This window comes from Polyodon spathula, chromosome 3, assembly GCF_017654505.1.
Source record: "Polyodon spathula isolate WHYD16114869_AA chromosome 3, ASM1765450v1, whole genome shotgun sequence".
Taxonomy (NCBI): domain Eukaryota; kingdom Metazoa; phylum Chordata; class Actinopteri; order Acipenseriformes; family Polyodontidae; genus Polyodon; species Polyodon spathula.
This window is the reverse complement of record NC_054536.1, coordinates 18,745,678-18,759,542: the sequence shown is the minus strand read 5'-3', so window position 1 is coordinate 18,759,542 and position 13,865 is coordinate 18,745,678. Positions and strand designations below refer to the sequence as shown.

Sequence of the window (13,865 nt, the reverse complement as noted above, 5' to 3'; positions counted from 1 at the left end):
AATTGGCAAAAAGCAGAGGTTGTCTTAAAACCTGCTTTAACTGAATTTTGTATGAACAATGAAGGTCAGACTTAGTTCAGCCACTAACATTCTAATATATTAGTGATAGCCTGTATTTATATATAAATAACTGGGCCTTCCATTAAAAGATTTATCAATGGAGTAAAATAATATTACAATTTCCTGGAGCAACTTTTACACTGCAGTAACTTAATTAGAAATACATCTTATAATGCCATTTAAAGTTAAACTGTTGAAAGAACATATTAAAAGTTTATTATAATAAGCATGGTGTTGGAAATATTGCAATCATATTGTTGACACATTTGCAATACTGTTCATTTAATTTAATCAATGTAAGAATTAGTTCAGGTTCTCCAACTAAACAAAATACTCTTTTAGACATTACAATATAAATTAAACTAAATAATATACATGTTTAGTTTATATAAAGGTTTTACTGCAGTAATAAACAGAGGTACGTATTTACAGGGAAACTGTACGGTTTAAATGTGAAAGAATTAAATGTTTGTCTCAGATGCACATTGTAATTGTGGAAGGGCATTAGACCTTCGAAAGATCATTGTTCTTTGGCTCCTTAAAGCAGGATTCGGTGTTGGCTGTTAAGAGCGGGATTTGCCAACCTTGAATGATAACCAACGGAAGGTGCCTTAAAAAAGACAGGAGTATGTATAGCATTATATTATAAAAAAGTAATGAGAGCCGAGTTATAAAAATTAGGGTGTAAGCTTTTTTTTTTTTTATTATTATCTGAAAAGATACCGGCCCAGGTGTCTCTTGAAATGGCCAAAAAATGACTTAATGACTTAATGCGGTGAATTTGGAAAAGGGCTTACAGTGGAGTTTCATATTAATTAAAACTCTAGCCTTGGCAAGTAAACAAGGTGTGTGGAAACCTGCTTGTGCAGGCAACTTTTAAAAACAGAGAGAGGTAAGTTTTAGTCCAAACTTGGTACAAGTTAATATAAGGATATTATATTTAACATGTTTTATTATAGCTTAAATTTAAATGGAAATAACTGAACCACTGTATGCTTATTCAAAAGGCTTGTCATAAACCCCTGCAGTCTTTTTGTTCCACACTTTGTCAACATAACTGAAAGTAAACTAAACTAAAAAGGTGATGAGATATGTCGATCAGAGGGAATATATTAGGCTCAGGTTAATATAATCACACAAAGATGTTGCTCTCTCTCTCTCTCTCTCTCTCTCTCTCTCTCTCTCTCTCTCTCTCTCTCTCTCTCTCTCTCTCTCTCTCTCTCTCTCTCTCTCTCTCTCTCTCTCTCTCAGGGGAGCCCCCGCCGCAGGTCTGGGCCGTGCCCCCCTAGAGAGGAGCTGAGAGAGAGACCATCTCTCTCTATATATATATATATATATATATATATATATATATATATATATATATATATATATATATATATATATAATAGCACTCTTTTAATACACCAGTATACTTGTATTGTATTTGGGAGCAAGGATCCTGTGAACTGTGATTCACCTGACTTTTTAGAAAAAGGAGGGGTTGAAAAAAAGAGAAGCTGTGAGATCATGTTCCAATATTTTTGGAAAGAAGTTATAGCCAATTAGTTTAAAAAAGAGTTGACCGGATCCTTCTAGAATGTATCATCAACTCAAAGATAAGAACTGTCGAGGCAGATTGATGATCAGATTTCTGATTTATTCAGTAAAGAGAAAATCCTTTAAAAACCAAAGTAATACCCCAGTCAGATTTCGCTCAACTTCATAACTACAAATTGTGTTGTCCATTCTCTGATGATCTCTGAAAAACTGATTGCTGTTAGGTCTCTGCGTGTTGAAGACAGTTGTTATTTTTCATATGTCCTACACTACTCTTCCATATACTGGAAGGTAAGAATGTATTTGAATTTAATATCTTGTTTTTCTCATTGTTATAAGGTATAGGATTTATATTTTAGCAGAGTGATATATTGAATGTTCTAGAATGTAGCAGTGGGCTCTTTAGCTTTTTGCATTTTATAGCCTGAAGGCTGAGCATATGATAAGCATTTGTATTACTGTGTGGAGGTACTAATGCTGTTAAACCTGTAAAGGCACTGGAAATTCCCAGGCTGCCTATTAGCAGGGATCCAAAGTGGCTTGCAACCACTTGATCAGTTTTTAAAGCATTTAATAAATCGAAAAGAGCCCTACTACTGCAATGATTCGTTAAAACTTCTGCGTCTGCGTCATTTTCTTGATTATTAAAAAATTGTCTGGATTTATAGCATGCCCAGTGCATGAACAAAACCACTTACAGGAGTTTAAAACATCTCTGTCCTCCTTAAATGTCTTCCCTTGGTTTATGAGTGTGCTCAGAGTTAAATATATATATATATATATATATATATATATATATATATATATATATATATATATATATATATATATATATATATAATTTCTTTGGGAAAGTGAATAAATTACTGTAACTCTTCCTCAGTTTTTTTTGGAGAATTTCATGCAGCATGGTGTGCAGTATACTTATACTGGATCGTAAAGGAGCCTAATGATTCAGCGTTAACAACGTGTTTCGTTAGCCCATTCCATACCCTCACCACTCTGTGTGTGAAGAAGTGTCTCCTTTACGCTGTCCTTGTAATACTCGGATAAGAGTATTCTATATGGTACTCTATAGTGTTTTGGTTAGGGTAGTATACAAGACATGCATATTATGCAAGGCAGCTCAGTCATGTCTGTTGCACAGGGTGCATGCCAGGCACGTGGTGCGTTGTCTATGCTAAAATGACAATCATGTTTGAAATACTATAGGGGTATTTACTCTATTGGAACATTAATAATATTTGTTACAGGTTCACGACCTCCTTTGGGTATTTGGGTTAATCTGCATGTAATCTGTTGTGTGACAGTTTCATCTAAACCGCACTAGTTCTAAATGCTTCCATTTTTTTATTCATTTAAAATGATGCACTATGTAGTTATATAATATACTTCACATAACCCCATCATCACCATTGCACTGTAATGTTACTGCTATACTTGTATTCCATGGCTAACTTTTTATTTAAGGCTGGAAAAAGTTTATAATATAGAATGCTGTCTCTAGTGGAATGATGTACGCTAAGGAAAGATAACAAACAGTCATTTTAAAAGGAAAAGAACACATTGACAGTATGGCTCTCTGTTTGAGAATCTTAATGGCACAGTTGGGGATTGTCTGGGCAGTGCTCCTTAGTGGGGATTATGGGTTTGGAAAATCCCACAGGTACCTGTTTTATTTCAAGCATTTTTAACCCATGATACAGTTATTACAATAAGCTTTTCTTTTACTCCTGTGATCACAGACTTGACAGTACTTCTCTTGGGTTTTTTATGGCACCAGAAAACTGTGTGGTTCACAGCTTAGGTCAAGGAAGATATACTGCTTTCAGAATGATTTCAGGGTTACCTCTTTTACCATTTCCTGACCAATATTCCTGACACAATTTATTGGATTTTATCATTTTGTATGGAAAATATGCATGTTTTCTCTCATTATCTAAAATGTATATTATCAAAAGAAACATGTCACTTATATTTGGATAAAATTCACTAGAGGATCGAAAAATGACAAACTCTGTTTTAGAGCAGGTGCAGTGACTTTTTATTGTGCTGATTAAAAATTGACCTCACGAAGAAGCTACAAAATGATTTGTCGATCTTGGGCAGGTGTTTTGGACTCTGAGTTCATGACCTGTCATTGACAGAGTGTGTCTGGTTATACCGTCTCGCCAGGTTTGGAATTGCTGGCGATGAGCACCCAAGACGGCGAGCCACGGTACACTCTCCTAGCCCAGCCTCCAACATGCCGATTGCATGAAGGCACTGCATGTTGTTTTATTTTTCTGTGATTTTCTTTATTGCTTTTAGTCAAGCTTGCAATTCAACAGCTGAAATCACTCCATATCCAGTGTCCAATCAACTGTCTCACTAATTAGGTGATTAAGTGCATATGCTTCAGTCATAGTCACTCAAGTGTGTCATTTTCAAGGATGAATGATCAAGTGATTTAAAAAGAAACCAAAAACTTTTCGGCAATGTCCATTGTTTGTATACCTTTTTTTTCAGAAAATAAATATGTTATAATAGTGATCAGTTTCTTTTGATGCTCAGTATATTTATCTGGAATGGAAAGTGTAGTGTTTTTTGCTGTGTGTTTTTGCAGTAGGAATTCTTATATGGGTTGCTCCTGGGCAGGGTCGGCTTAACTATGTAGGCAGAACAGACAGCCTCCTAGAGCGGCAAATTGAAGGGGGCGGCAAAAACGATAGGTATTTCACATTTCTTTGGTCGTAAAATGTTTAAGATCTTAGATCACTGTTTCTTGTTCTGCAAAACTGATTGCTGATGTTACGGAACCATATCATGAGCAGTGATGTAGTCCTAAATGTGGAAGTACGGGAACGCCGGGGGGGCAGAGTGATCATGCCGGTGAGAAATCTGGTCTCCCCTGGGAACAGGCTCGTGGTTGCTGAGCCTGTTGTTAAGGAAAGGATTCTTTTGACGTTCCTTGCATATTCAAATGGGGCGGGGCATTATTGGATTTCATTTAATTACCTTGACAATGGTTATTTTCAAAGGACTTTGCTAATCTAGGATAATTGAAAAGTTTTACTGATTTTTATATCTCCTGAAATTCTACGATGACACTCCTGGAAATCGCTAGATTTGTAGCTAGTTGCTTTTCACAACAAATCTCGCCAAGTCAGGCCTTAAAGTCACTAGATTTGGCAAGACATTTGCTAAATTAGCAACACTACTTGAAGGTGCAGATAAAATATTTTGGTTTCCGCACAGCTTATTATTGCCTTGACACAACAAGGAAAGAGATTGCTTCCTCGGTGCCCAGGCACTGAAATTAGAGTGCTTGTTGCCATTTAAGCATTTTCATAACACATTGGTAAAGATTCTTTAATTCTTCAAAGTTAATTCCTAAGTCAAGGATCTGCCTATAGAAAAAAGTGCCAAAGGATTTGCTGTGCACGATTTTATGATCACTAACCTGCACATTAGATACCAGTTTTATAGTAGTTAAGGAACGCAATACAGTACTGTACAAATAAGGTACGATGAAAGTACGATGTGTTTGAAGTAACCTGTATCAGTTGTTATTTATAACTCTTAATCTCATGCATGGTGGTAAAACTAACATTGTAGAGCTGACAGTAGATGTTACTACCGTTTGTAACCAGTTTGAGTGATGACTGTATGTAGTTGTGTATAGTTTTGTGACGATATAAAAAAATTACAAAATCAAACAAAACAACAATCTGGTGTACAACCATTTGTTTATACGTTTTAAAATATTTATATATATATATTGAACATATATATATATATATATATATATATATATATATATATATATATATATATATATATATATATATTTCAAAATAGGGCAGCAAAATTTGGTTTGAATAGGGCGACAAAAATCCTTGCGCCGGCCCTGTCTGGGAGTTCTTGCTACGCATGCTTTAACAATGCAAGTGTATGACAGAATAATTTGTTGGGGGCTGCTTATATTTTCAAACGCCTCCTCCTACTCTTTCACAACGGCCCATTCGAGACCTAAATAGTCAATGGAAGTGCCTGACAGCTAAGATTTATGAAAGTGTTTAGTTGGCTTCAATCTTTTTAATACTGTACATCTGTAGTTTTCTCAAGGTAGTTGCAGGTGTACCGAAGAGAAGCAGTCGTTCAGTTCATAACTTAACATTACCCTGACCCGTCACCCCTCCAACATGACCCAGATAAAAATAGGTGCTTGTGCAAATGAAGACGACACACTGATACTTGGAAGCTTGTACACTCGCACATTTACACACACAAGCGCACAGACACACATAGAAGACAGTGACACACAAGCAGAAGGAAAATTAAGTGCAATTTAGTTCGGCTGGAATTAGGTATCATTAGTTATTTATTTAATCCTTTGATCAAGCTGTCCTTCCCATAGTAAAAGCATAACAAAGTTTAATAAAGCACAGTATAAGCATGGAAAAGCTCAGAAAAGGATAATAGAGCTCATTCAAATGTTTTTTTTGCAAACTATTATAAATGCAAACTGTAAACACAGGAAAACTTCAGAATTTCTGTGCAAGTTTACTAAGAGTAGCAGTGGCAGCAGTCTGCTTTCTTTTGGGGGAAAGGGGTCTCAAGTACTTATTTTCTTTTCCTACAGTGTTTGTGATGTTTTTGTCAGGTGACTTCAACACGTGGCTCCCGGTAACAGGATCCTTTTTGCTTTTTATGGTTCAACCTGTTTGTTGGCTGACATCCTTCCCCGCTCCCCACCCTCCTGTGTGTATAATTAGCTGCCCTGGCAGGTGGGAGGGATTGAATCTCCACAAGAATGAGGCTGTCAATTTGAAACAAGCACACAGTCCTTCCTCACCCTGCTCCTCTAAAGTAACACCGATCTCTGGCTTCTCACTCAGTCCTTTCCTTCATGTTCTGAATTAGGTCGTGTATACAGGATTGGAAACACTAGCCCTGCACCCAGTTCCCAATGTTTAGGTACATTATTAAAATGACCAGGTGCCAGGTATCAGGCCCCTTCTAAATATACTGTTTCCGTGATTACGTTTCACGTGTGAGTCTGCAGCTGTACTAATAGGAGTTGTTCATGCAGCTATAGGGCAGGAATTAATTATTTACAAGGGGTCTGATTGCTCAAACCCCTGGCTCCTGATCATTTCAATAATATACCTAAACATGGATAGTTCTGAAACCCAGGAGTGGGAGCAGCAGAGCTGGTGTGAGGTTGTAACCCTGCTCAGACTACTGGCTCCTGATCATTTCAATACTAGACTTCATTAAGGGGAGTTCTGAAACCCAGGACTGGGTGCAGTAGGGCTGGTGTGGGTTTCTAACCATGAAAATAGTGTGTATTTACTGATATTTATTTGCTTGTTCAAACGGACTGTAGAAATGTAATATCTGTTTTACAAAGTTACATAATTGCCAGTATTCCACTATAATTTTGATAAGCAAAGTTTGTAAAAACATAAAACGTGTAATTAACTTTATTTCTTCCACTTCCATAATTGCTCTCAGTTATCACTTTACCTAAAAACAAAAAACATGTCGTTACCCTCTGACGCCTGCAGCCGTATACGCGTAACGCACACTACGAACCATTGGTTTGCAAAATTTCGGTGAACTCGCATGTAATCCCGTGCCATCGGTTGACACGAAACAGACATTTATGGCTTCTAGAATTGTGTTGTTTATTTTTGTGGTAGTAATGAGCAAACTGAAGCAAATGTGTTTGGTTGAAGCTTCAAAAAGAGTAACAATCTCTCTTCTGATGATCCAGAGAAAATGTCAGAAGGGAAAAAAAAAAAAACAGTGAAAGCACCGATCCGTCTTTCTGGCACTAATGGCAGTGGAGTTTTAAGTGCCGAAAATACATTGGCGGCATTGAATGTTATCTGAATTCTGCTCTTTGTTTCGGCTGTTTGTTATGTCCTCCAATTACAAGCGCCCATCATGCATTTTGTCGAGCTAGGGTCGACACAGGTACGTGGTTTCACACTATGCAGGATTGTGACCTGGGTTGCCAGAATTTGGGTCAGGACCCGGGTAGGAGTGCCAGTGTCAAAGGGGCTTAAATCCGTAGCAGTCCATGGATGTAGGCGGTTTAATTAGAACCACACTCAAGACTGCCTGCGGAGGTGGTTTCAAGTTTGGTTCTCAAGTACGGTTCTAAAGACATGCTGAGCGGATTAAGCAATTTTAAACCAAGTTAAAATTAAGATGTAAATACTTTATTCACAAAAAATGACAAGGGACATGAATGAGTTCTATTTTTTTGTCTATGATACATCACAAAACCAATCTGTCAATCAAACCGGCAGATTTCAGAAGATTCCACTACATCTTATTTTGCTGTAAGTGTCGTCTCATGCGCAGTCGACTACCAGCTGATAACAATTCTAAAGACATGGATGGAATTAACTATGTACTGTATTCTTCTCTTTTAATTAAAGCAAGATTTGTAATAAGCTGATATGTATACTTAAGGTATAAGTGTCATCTCAGTTCGTTTTGCAATTCCTACCGCCCCTTTCCAAATTGCTCATGAGAAAGCCATGAGACAGGGTCAGCTGTACATTATTACCTTATAATATACTGCTGCTGAGAATTCTCTTTAATTGAGGTACACTGACACATTCCACTTTGTGCATTACATCGTCGTCACTTGTGCTGCTATACACCATTGCCTCTAAAGGCCAGACTGCCTGCTGATAAAATAGACATAATTAACAATAACGCAATCATAATAGATCTGACATATTGGATGGTAACAGATCTGACATGTAGTAAAACTGGTTCTCTAATTGGCTGTGTTTTAGACTGGACATTTGCAGTGGGCGCTAATAGCCCCCTTCTCTTAAGATGTCATATGTGACTTGACATCTCAGTAACAGCTTTCATTATATCTAAAAGGCGGTTTCACTTCTCCTAATTAAAGTGGGTTTTAACTGTGAAGGTACTCTCACAATTTTGTGTTTTAACTGCTAATAACCCACAGCACTGACCTGTTCTGTTACCTGGAGCGACGGGCAGTTTGTGATGGGGTTTAACTGATACTGCTCCCATTAACATTTTAGTAAACATCTCTACTTATGACGTTATGTGTGTTATTGGTACTGTCGGTTATGTATTGTCCAGTGCTTGACCTTTTCAGTTAAGGTCTCTATATGTACAAGAGGACAGAATCATTGCCAGTCACTCGTGGATCATTGTGTGTGTACTGTACAGTGTGTAATTCAATTTTGCTCTATTAGCTTTGAGAATAAAATTAAAATTAAAATCTGTTCATTGTACCCTGCGGGGATGGAAATAGGACTCCCATTGCGTAGAAGTTTCACGCTCTCCAGGTTTAGCTACGAATGTATAGGTAACAGGCTATGGAATAGGAGTCTTATTTCCATCCCTGCCCTGTTATAAAATATGTGTAAGTAGATGGCAACTCTAGCTGCTCCCTGTTAAACTACAATCATAATATAAACACATTTTAAATTAATAGCATTGCCTATAGCTTAAAATTCAAAATATTAGTAAGATGGCATAAATTGCAAACTGGAGTAAACTGTCTGGAGGAATTTAATTGCACAAAATTGTAAAAAGTCAATCAATGCCCTCAAACATTTAAGTGATTTAATGTTTGAGTGTTGAGTCCTTGCCCATCACTTTATTCCCTCACTCTTGTATTTCAGTGTAAGAAGAAGCACACGCTGCTCTGTCCAGACTTTGCCAAGACGGGCTCCTGTCTTCTGGGATCCAAGTGCAAACTGCAGCATCGTCAGCGCAAGAGGCCGGCTGAGGCACCGGAGACAAGAGGGGTGCCCAAGAGAGCCAAGACCAAGCAGGAGCAGGGGGGGTGAGTGGCTACGCTCTTCCCTGCACTGGACTCCCCCCACCGTCATTGGTGGCAAGGAGCACAAGTTGCTTCTGTATGCAGAGGACATCCTGCTGCTGATCGATGATCCACACTATTCTGCCTATTCTTACATTACTCGATTGAGACCCTTATTCTATGTTTTCTTTTTCTCCAGTTGTGTTGCTGTGGTTGCTCCTGGATCTGAGGCTGGAAAGGACTGTGCTGTAGAGCCAGAGCCAGAGGTAGCTGGCCCCTGCCCAAGACTGGAGAAGCTGCCCTCGTACATCTCTTTGTGCTCCTCCCCTACAGAGGGGGAGGGCAATGCTGGGGAACCTACCGGGGAGAGTGCTGATAACACAGGTACAGGAGGGCTGTGATGAAACAGTGCTTGGTCGTTTGTTACAAGAAGTTATTCCACATATCTAATCTCTTGGGAACAGTATGTCCTGCTTTAATTCAACTACACATAGGTGTTGGTTGTACAGTAGCTAACAAAATAACTCCATTAATTGAACCTGCTTCGGTACATGGCTACATATATCTCAAATGTGTAGTTTTGAAAGAACATGTTATAGCAAATATGTGTTTTCATTTTAATAAGTGATATTTGGTACTATGTTATGTTAAAAAAATGTATATGAGCAAAATGGATTTAAATTTTAATTAATCACCAAAGCAAATTTATTCTTTTGAAATTGATTAAGGGGAGGCCAAGAAAAGCAATGGCCTGCACACGACGATACGCCATTTGCAGGCTTTTTGTGTATGTTTGTAAAGAGGATTTTTTCAAAACATTAGTGCATGACTTAGTGCCTGTGGTAGTAGACAGAAGCAGCACACAACTGTTCCGTTTAAATGAGGGGGCTCTATGTACTATAAGGACAGAATTCATGGCTGGTGGAGTTTTCTAGCCCTGCTGAGAACAGGATCAATTCTTGCTACCCATATTCAGCTCATTAAGGAGTTGTCATGTCCCAATGGGAGGAAACAGGTGAATGCAAAAAATGCTGAAGAAATTCGGAATTATGAATTATGGAAAAACTGAATTATGGAAACCGAAAACTAGCTCCCATTTAGTTAAACATACATATAGTGGTAAGCCCTCTAATTGTTAGAGCTAATGCCAGCCAGAGAAAGCTAAGCTAAAACTGGCTTCACATGTAAGTTTAGCTGACAAACCTTTCACAATGTAATGTTATCCCTTCAGTTTGATCTCTTCAGTGAAAATGATTTTCTCAGTTGCCACTGGTCCCTGTTTCATGTCATATGCATGTCATCAGTGGCATAATGAATCAGCTGTGATCGCTAGGTCTAAAATTGGATAGTGGTGTCAGTCGTCTGATATTTCAGTGTCAGCGAGAGGGTTGGGTGGGATCAGTGAAGATGCGTTGACCTGTAAAAGATAAGAATAAACAGATAATGTTAAAATCAACAGAACAGAGGTAACCAGCAAACCCTCTCTCTGAGTCCGCCTGGAAATTCAGAAATAGGAGGAGGAACAGTTAATAATCAATCATGGACTTCTGCTGGTGACAATGTAACAATAGCAGAAAGATAGAGCTTACCTACAGATCATACCACTGCCTCCCAGTCCCTCAGCTCTAACCACCAGACCACATTACATTCCCAGTCTTCAGGAATTGTATGTTGCCTTGATTTTCCCCTTTACTGAAAACACCTTGGCATGCAGTTTCACATCTCACTTTATTGCTAAATAGCCAGTGCCAGGGAGTTTAAACTGCAGCCCACCGCGGTAATTGCAGAAAACTGCTTTCCCATCTTAGGACCATTTCGTGTGAGCGCTAATTTAATTAGAAGGCACCTATTTCAATTAATTTGCTGGAGAGAGAGAGAAGCATGTTGGCTATCCCTTACTTCTGTCTGTCTGTCTCTCTCTCTGTCTCTCAGAGAGAGAGAGAGAGAGAGAGAGGGAACAGATGTTCCCTGCTCAGCGGATGAACGTTTAGGGGTTTGTAAATGGCTCCTCTCCGCCTTGTTTAGGAGAGAAAGGAGGATTTTATAGCCTCAAACGACCCTTTCTGTAAACATTTTACAGCTCTCTGCTTGCTCGAGCGGCGATTAAACCCCAGCAACTCGTCAGGAAAGCAAATTTGCCTCCATACGGCCATCATTTTATTGTCATATTTCACAGTCGTAACGTTAATGGAAGATGCTTGGTGCTGCTTTTTAACAGCACTGTTGAGCATGCTTAATAGACAAACAGGCTTGCGTTCCACTGGAGTGGAGATAGGGGATTGTGTTGACGTAGGAGACCATGGAGGATGTAATTGATGGCTTTTTCTTGCATTCACCTGTGTTCTTTGTTTTTGTCAACTACATGGACCAGTCAGGCGAGCTGTAGCTGCCTGGTTAGTTGACACTGATTTGAAAGCAGTACAAACATAGCTTTAAGGTGAATGGAAAGTTTTTTTTTGTATTGATTATTCTCTTAACCACGTCTCATTCGTGGTATCTGGTTTCCAGTTCTGTCTTTTTTTTTTGTTTTTCATCACATCATTGAGACAGGCGTTCAAAATTGTATTCATTTTTTATAATTTTTATTTTAAAAACACCAGACTGCATCTTGTCAATAGCTGCAATTAACTCAACAAGCAAATGATAATGCAATTGTCAACAGGGAAACTCACACAGGTGTTGAAGGTGAGGCTAATAGCCAACACAGTCTCTTAATCTAACCTTTAGTCTCACAATAAAGAGCCATGGGTAGTTGAAATGCTCTTCATCAGCTAGGCTTGAGAGCTCAGTATTTTTATGAGATAAGTTTCAGTGATGTGTTGAGTAACAGAAACAAGACAAGAATTGGAAAACAATGTGAATGACATGCGTGCATCAGAATAAACCATTGTTTCAATCTCTTTCCATTCTACCTTTCTTGTATGCAGTTTTCCTATTAAAAACAGAACTTTAGAGTGCTGGGCTGCTGCTGACTTAAAGCACAAAATGTATTACAACTTGGCCTCATTTAAATGTAGCTTTAAATGTGTTTGTGTGAGAGGTACTGTAGCTATGCATTTTCTGAAAGGTTAGCAGATACATTTACACAGAAATACATGACTGGTGTAGTGGGGTGAAATAAATAGCGATGTGCAAATTAAATGCACTCAGTCGTGGCTTCATTCATGTGTGACTGTCAGAAATGTGTAATGTAAAAGCTTCTCCTTTCATGAAGAAAATAAACTGCTTTTACAGAGTAATTGTGCCTTTATCAGAAGATAGGTCCCCTTCCAGTTTTGCATACTAAATCTTAACCGTTAATTGGCTGCGAGCCACTTGGAAACAATTCAAAGGAGCACATTGTTACATTGCACAGCTTAAATGAAAACAGTATTTTGGTGGAGGTAAATTATATCTCAATAACCAACTTGACTACTTAGCAATCAACAAGTGAATTAAATTAAGTAAGAGGCATCCCTTTTAAAGTTTCCTGTAGCAAAAGCTTAGGAGTGTAGTAAAGCACAGTGAAAGCATTGCAAACCATGATAAACTGGGAATACATTGTATCTCCACGGAAAAAGCATATGAAGCTGGCAAAATTACCTGGTGCTTTTATCGCTCAGCTTTTTTCCCCACACAGGCCTTTTGCTAAATCAGTATATTGGTATCCCTGCACAGATAACTGTGTGCTCTTTAAATATATGCAAAATATTTGAATTAAAAAAAAAAAAACTGTCCTATGGGTGCAGTAGTCACTCAAATATTATTAACGTATACTGTGGTAACCTGTTGGGGAACCCATTAATAGTAAAACTACTGCCATATTTTTTGTTTTTGTTGCATTCTGTCCTCCATTCAGCAAATATAAAAGCCATGCATTCTTGGCACTGCTAGATTTAAAGAAATAAAGCAATGAGTCACAGACGAGAAACCAGGTTCATGTGCAGCTTCAGCGCTCTATTTATTTTAAACCAAGCGATTTAAAATCCTGTACATTACGAACTCTTTAGGTGCAGTAAAATGTAGAACACATTTAGACAAAGATTTCACAAGAAGTCTTTAAATGTATTAGAAGTTAATATGTCACATGTAGGGTGTCTCTTATCGTCATCATATCATCTAGTTCAGTTGACTGCTCAAACTGTGCGAAACAACATCTCTTACATTATAGACACCCTGCATGCAATATAGTAACTTATTTTAGATCACAAAAACAAATATCCAAGAACAAGTATTCAACATAAAAACAAGAGCTGTGCCCCCACCCCCTACCCCACCCTCCTTTCCCCCAGCTGGGCTACTCTGCTGACAGTCAGTATCACTAAGGATTAACTGTGCCCTGCCGTCCTCCGCACGCTCCCCCAAGACAGATGTGCAGTGGTATTTGGAGCCCCATCCCACTCCTTGGTGTCTGATGCCAAACAGCTGTGTCATGTTCCCCACAGAGCGGCAGGCAGAACCAGAAAAAATGAAACCAGTG

General features: G+C 38.4%; 1 protein-coding gene across 1 annotated transcript in view; it reads left to right on the top strand.

Annotated features, from left to right (window-relative positions):
- LOC121307950 (zinc finger CCCH domain-containing protein 3-like) overlaps positions 1 to 13,865 on the top strand; it is a 135,741-nt gene that overhangs the window by 110,181 nt on the left and 11,695 nt on the right. Inside the window, exons 10-11 of the mRNA XM_041240243.1 lie at positions 9,267 to 9,430; positions 9,606 to 9,790. Coding sequence (XP_041096177.1) covers positions 9,267 to 9,430; positions 9,606 to 9,790 — 349 coding nt within the window. The remainder of the gene's footprint in view (positions 1 to 9,266; positions 9,431 to 9,605; positions 9,791 to 13,865) is intronic.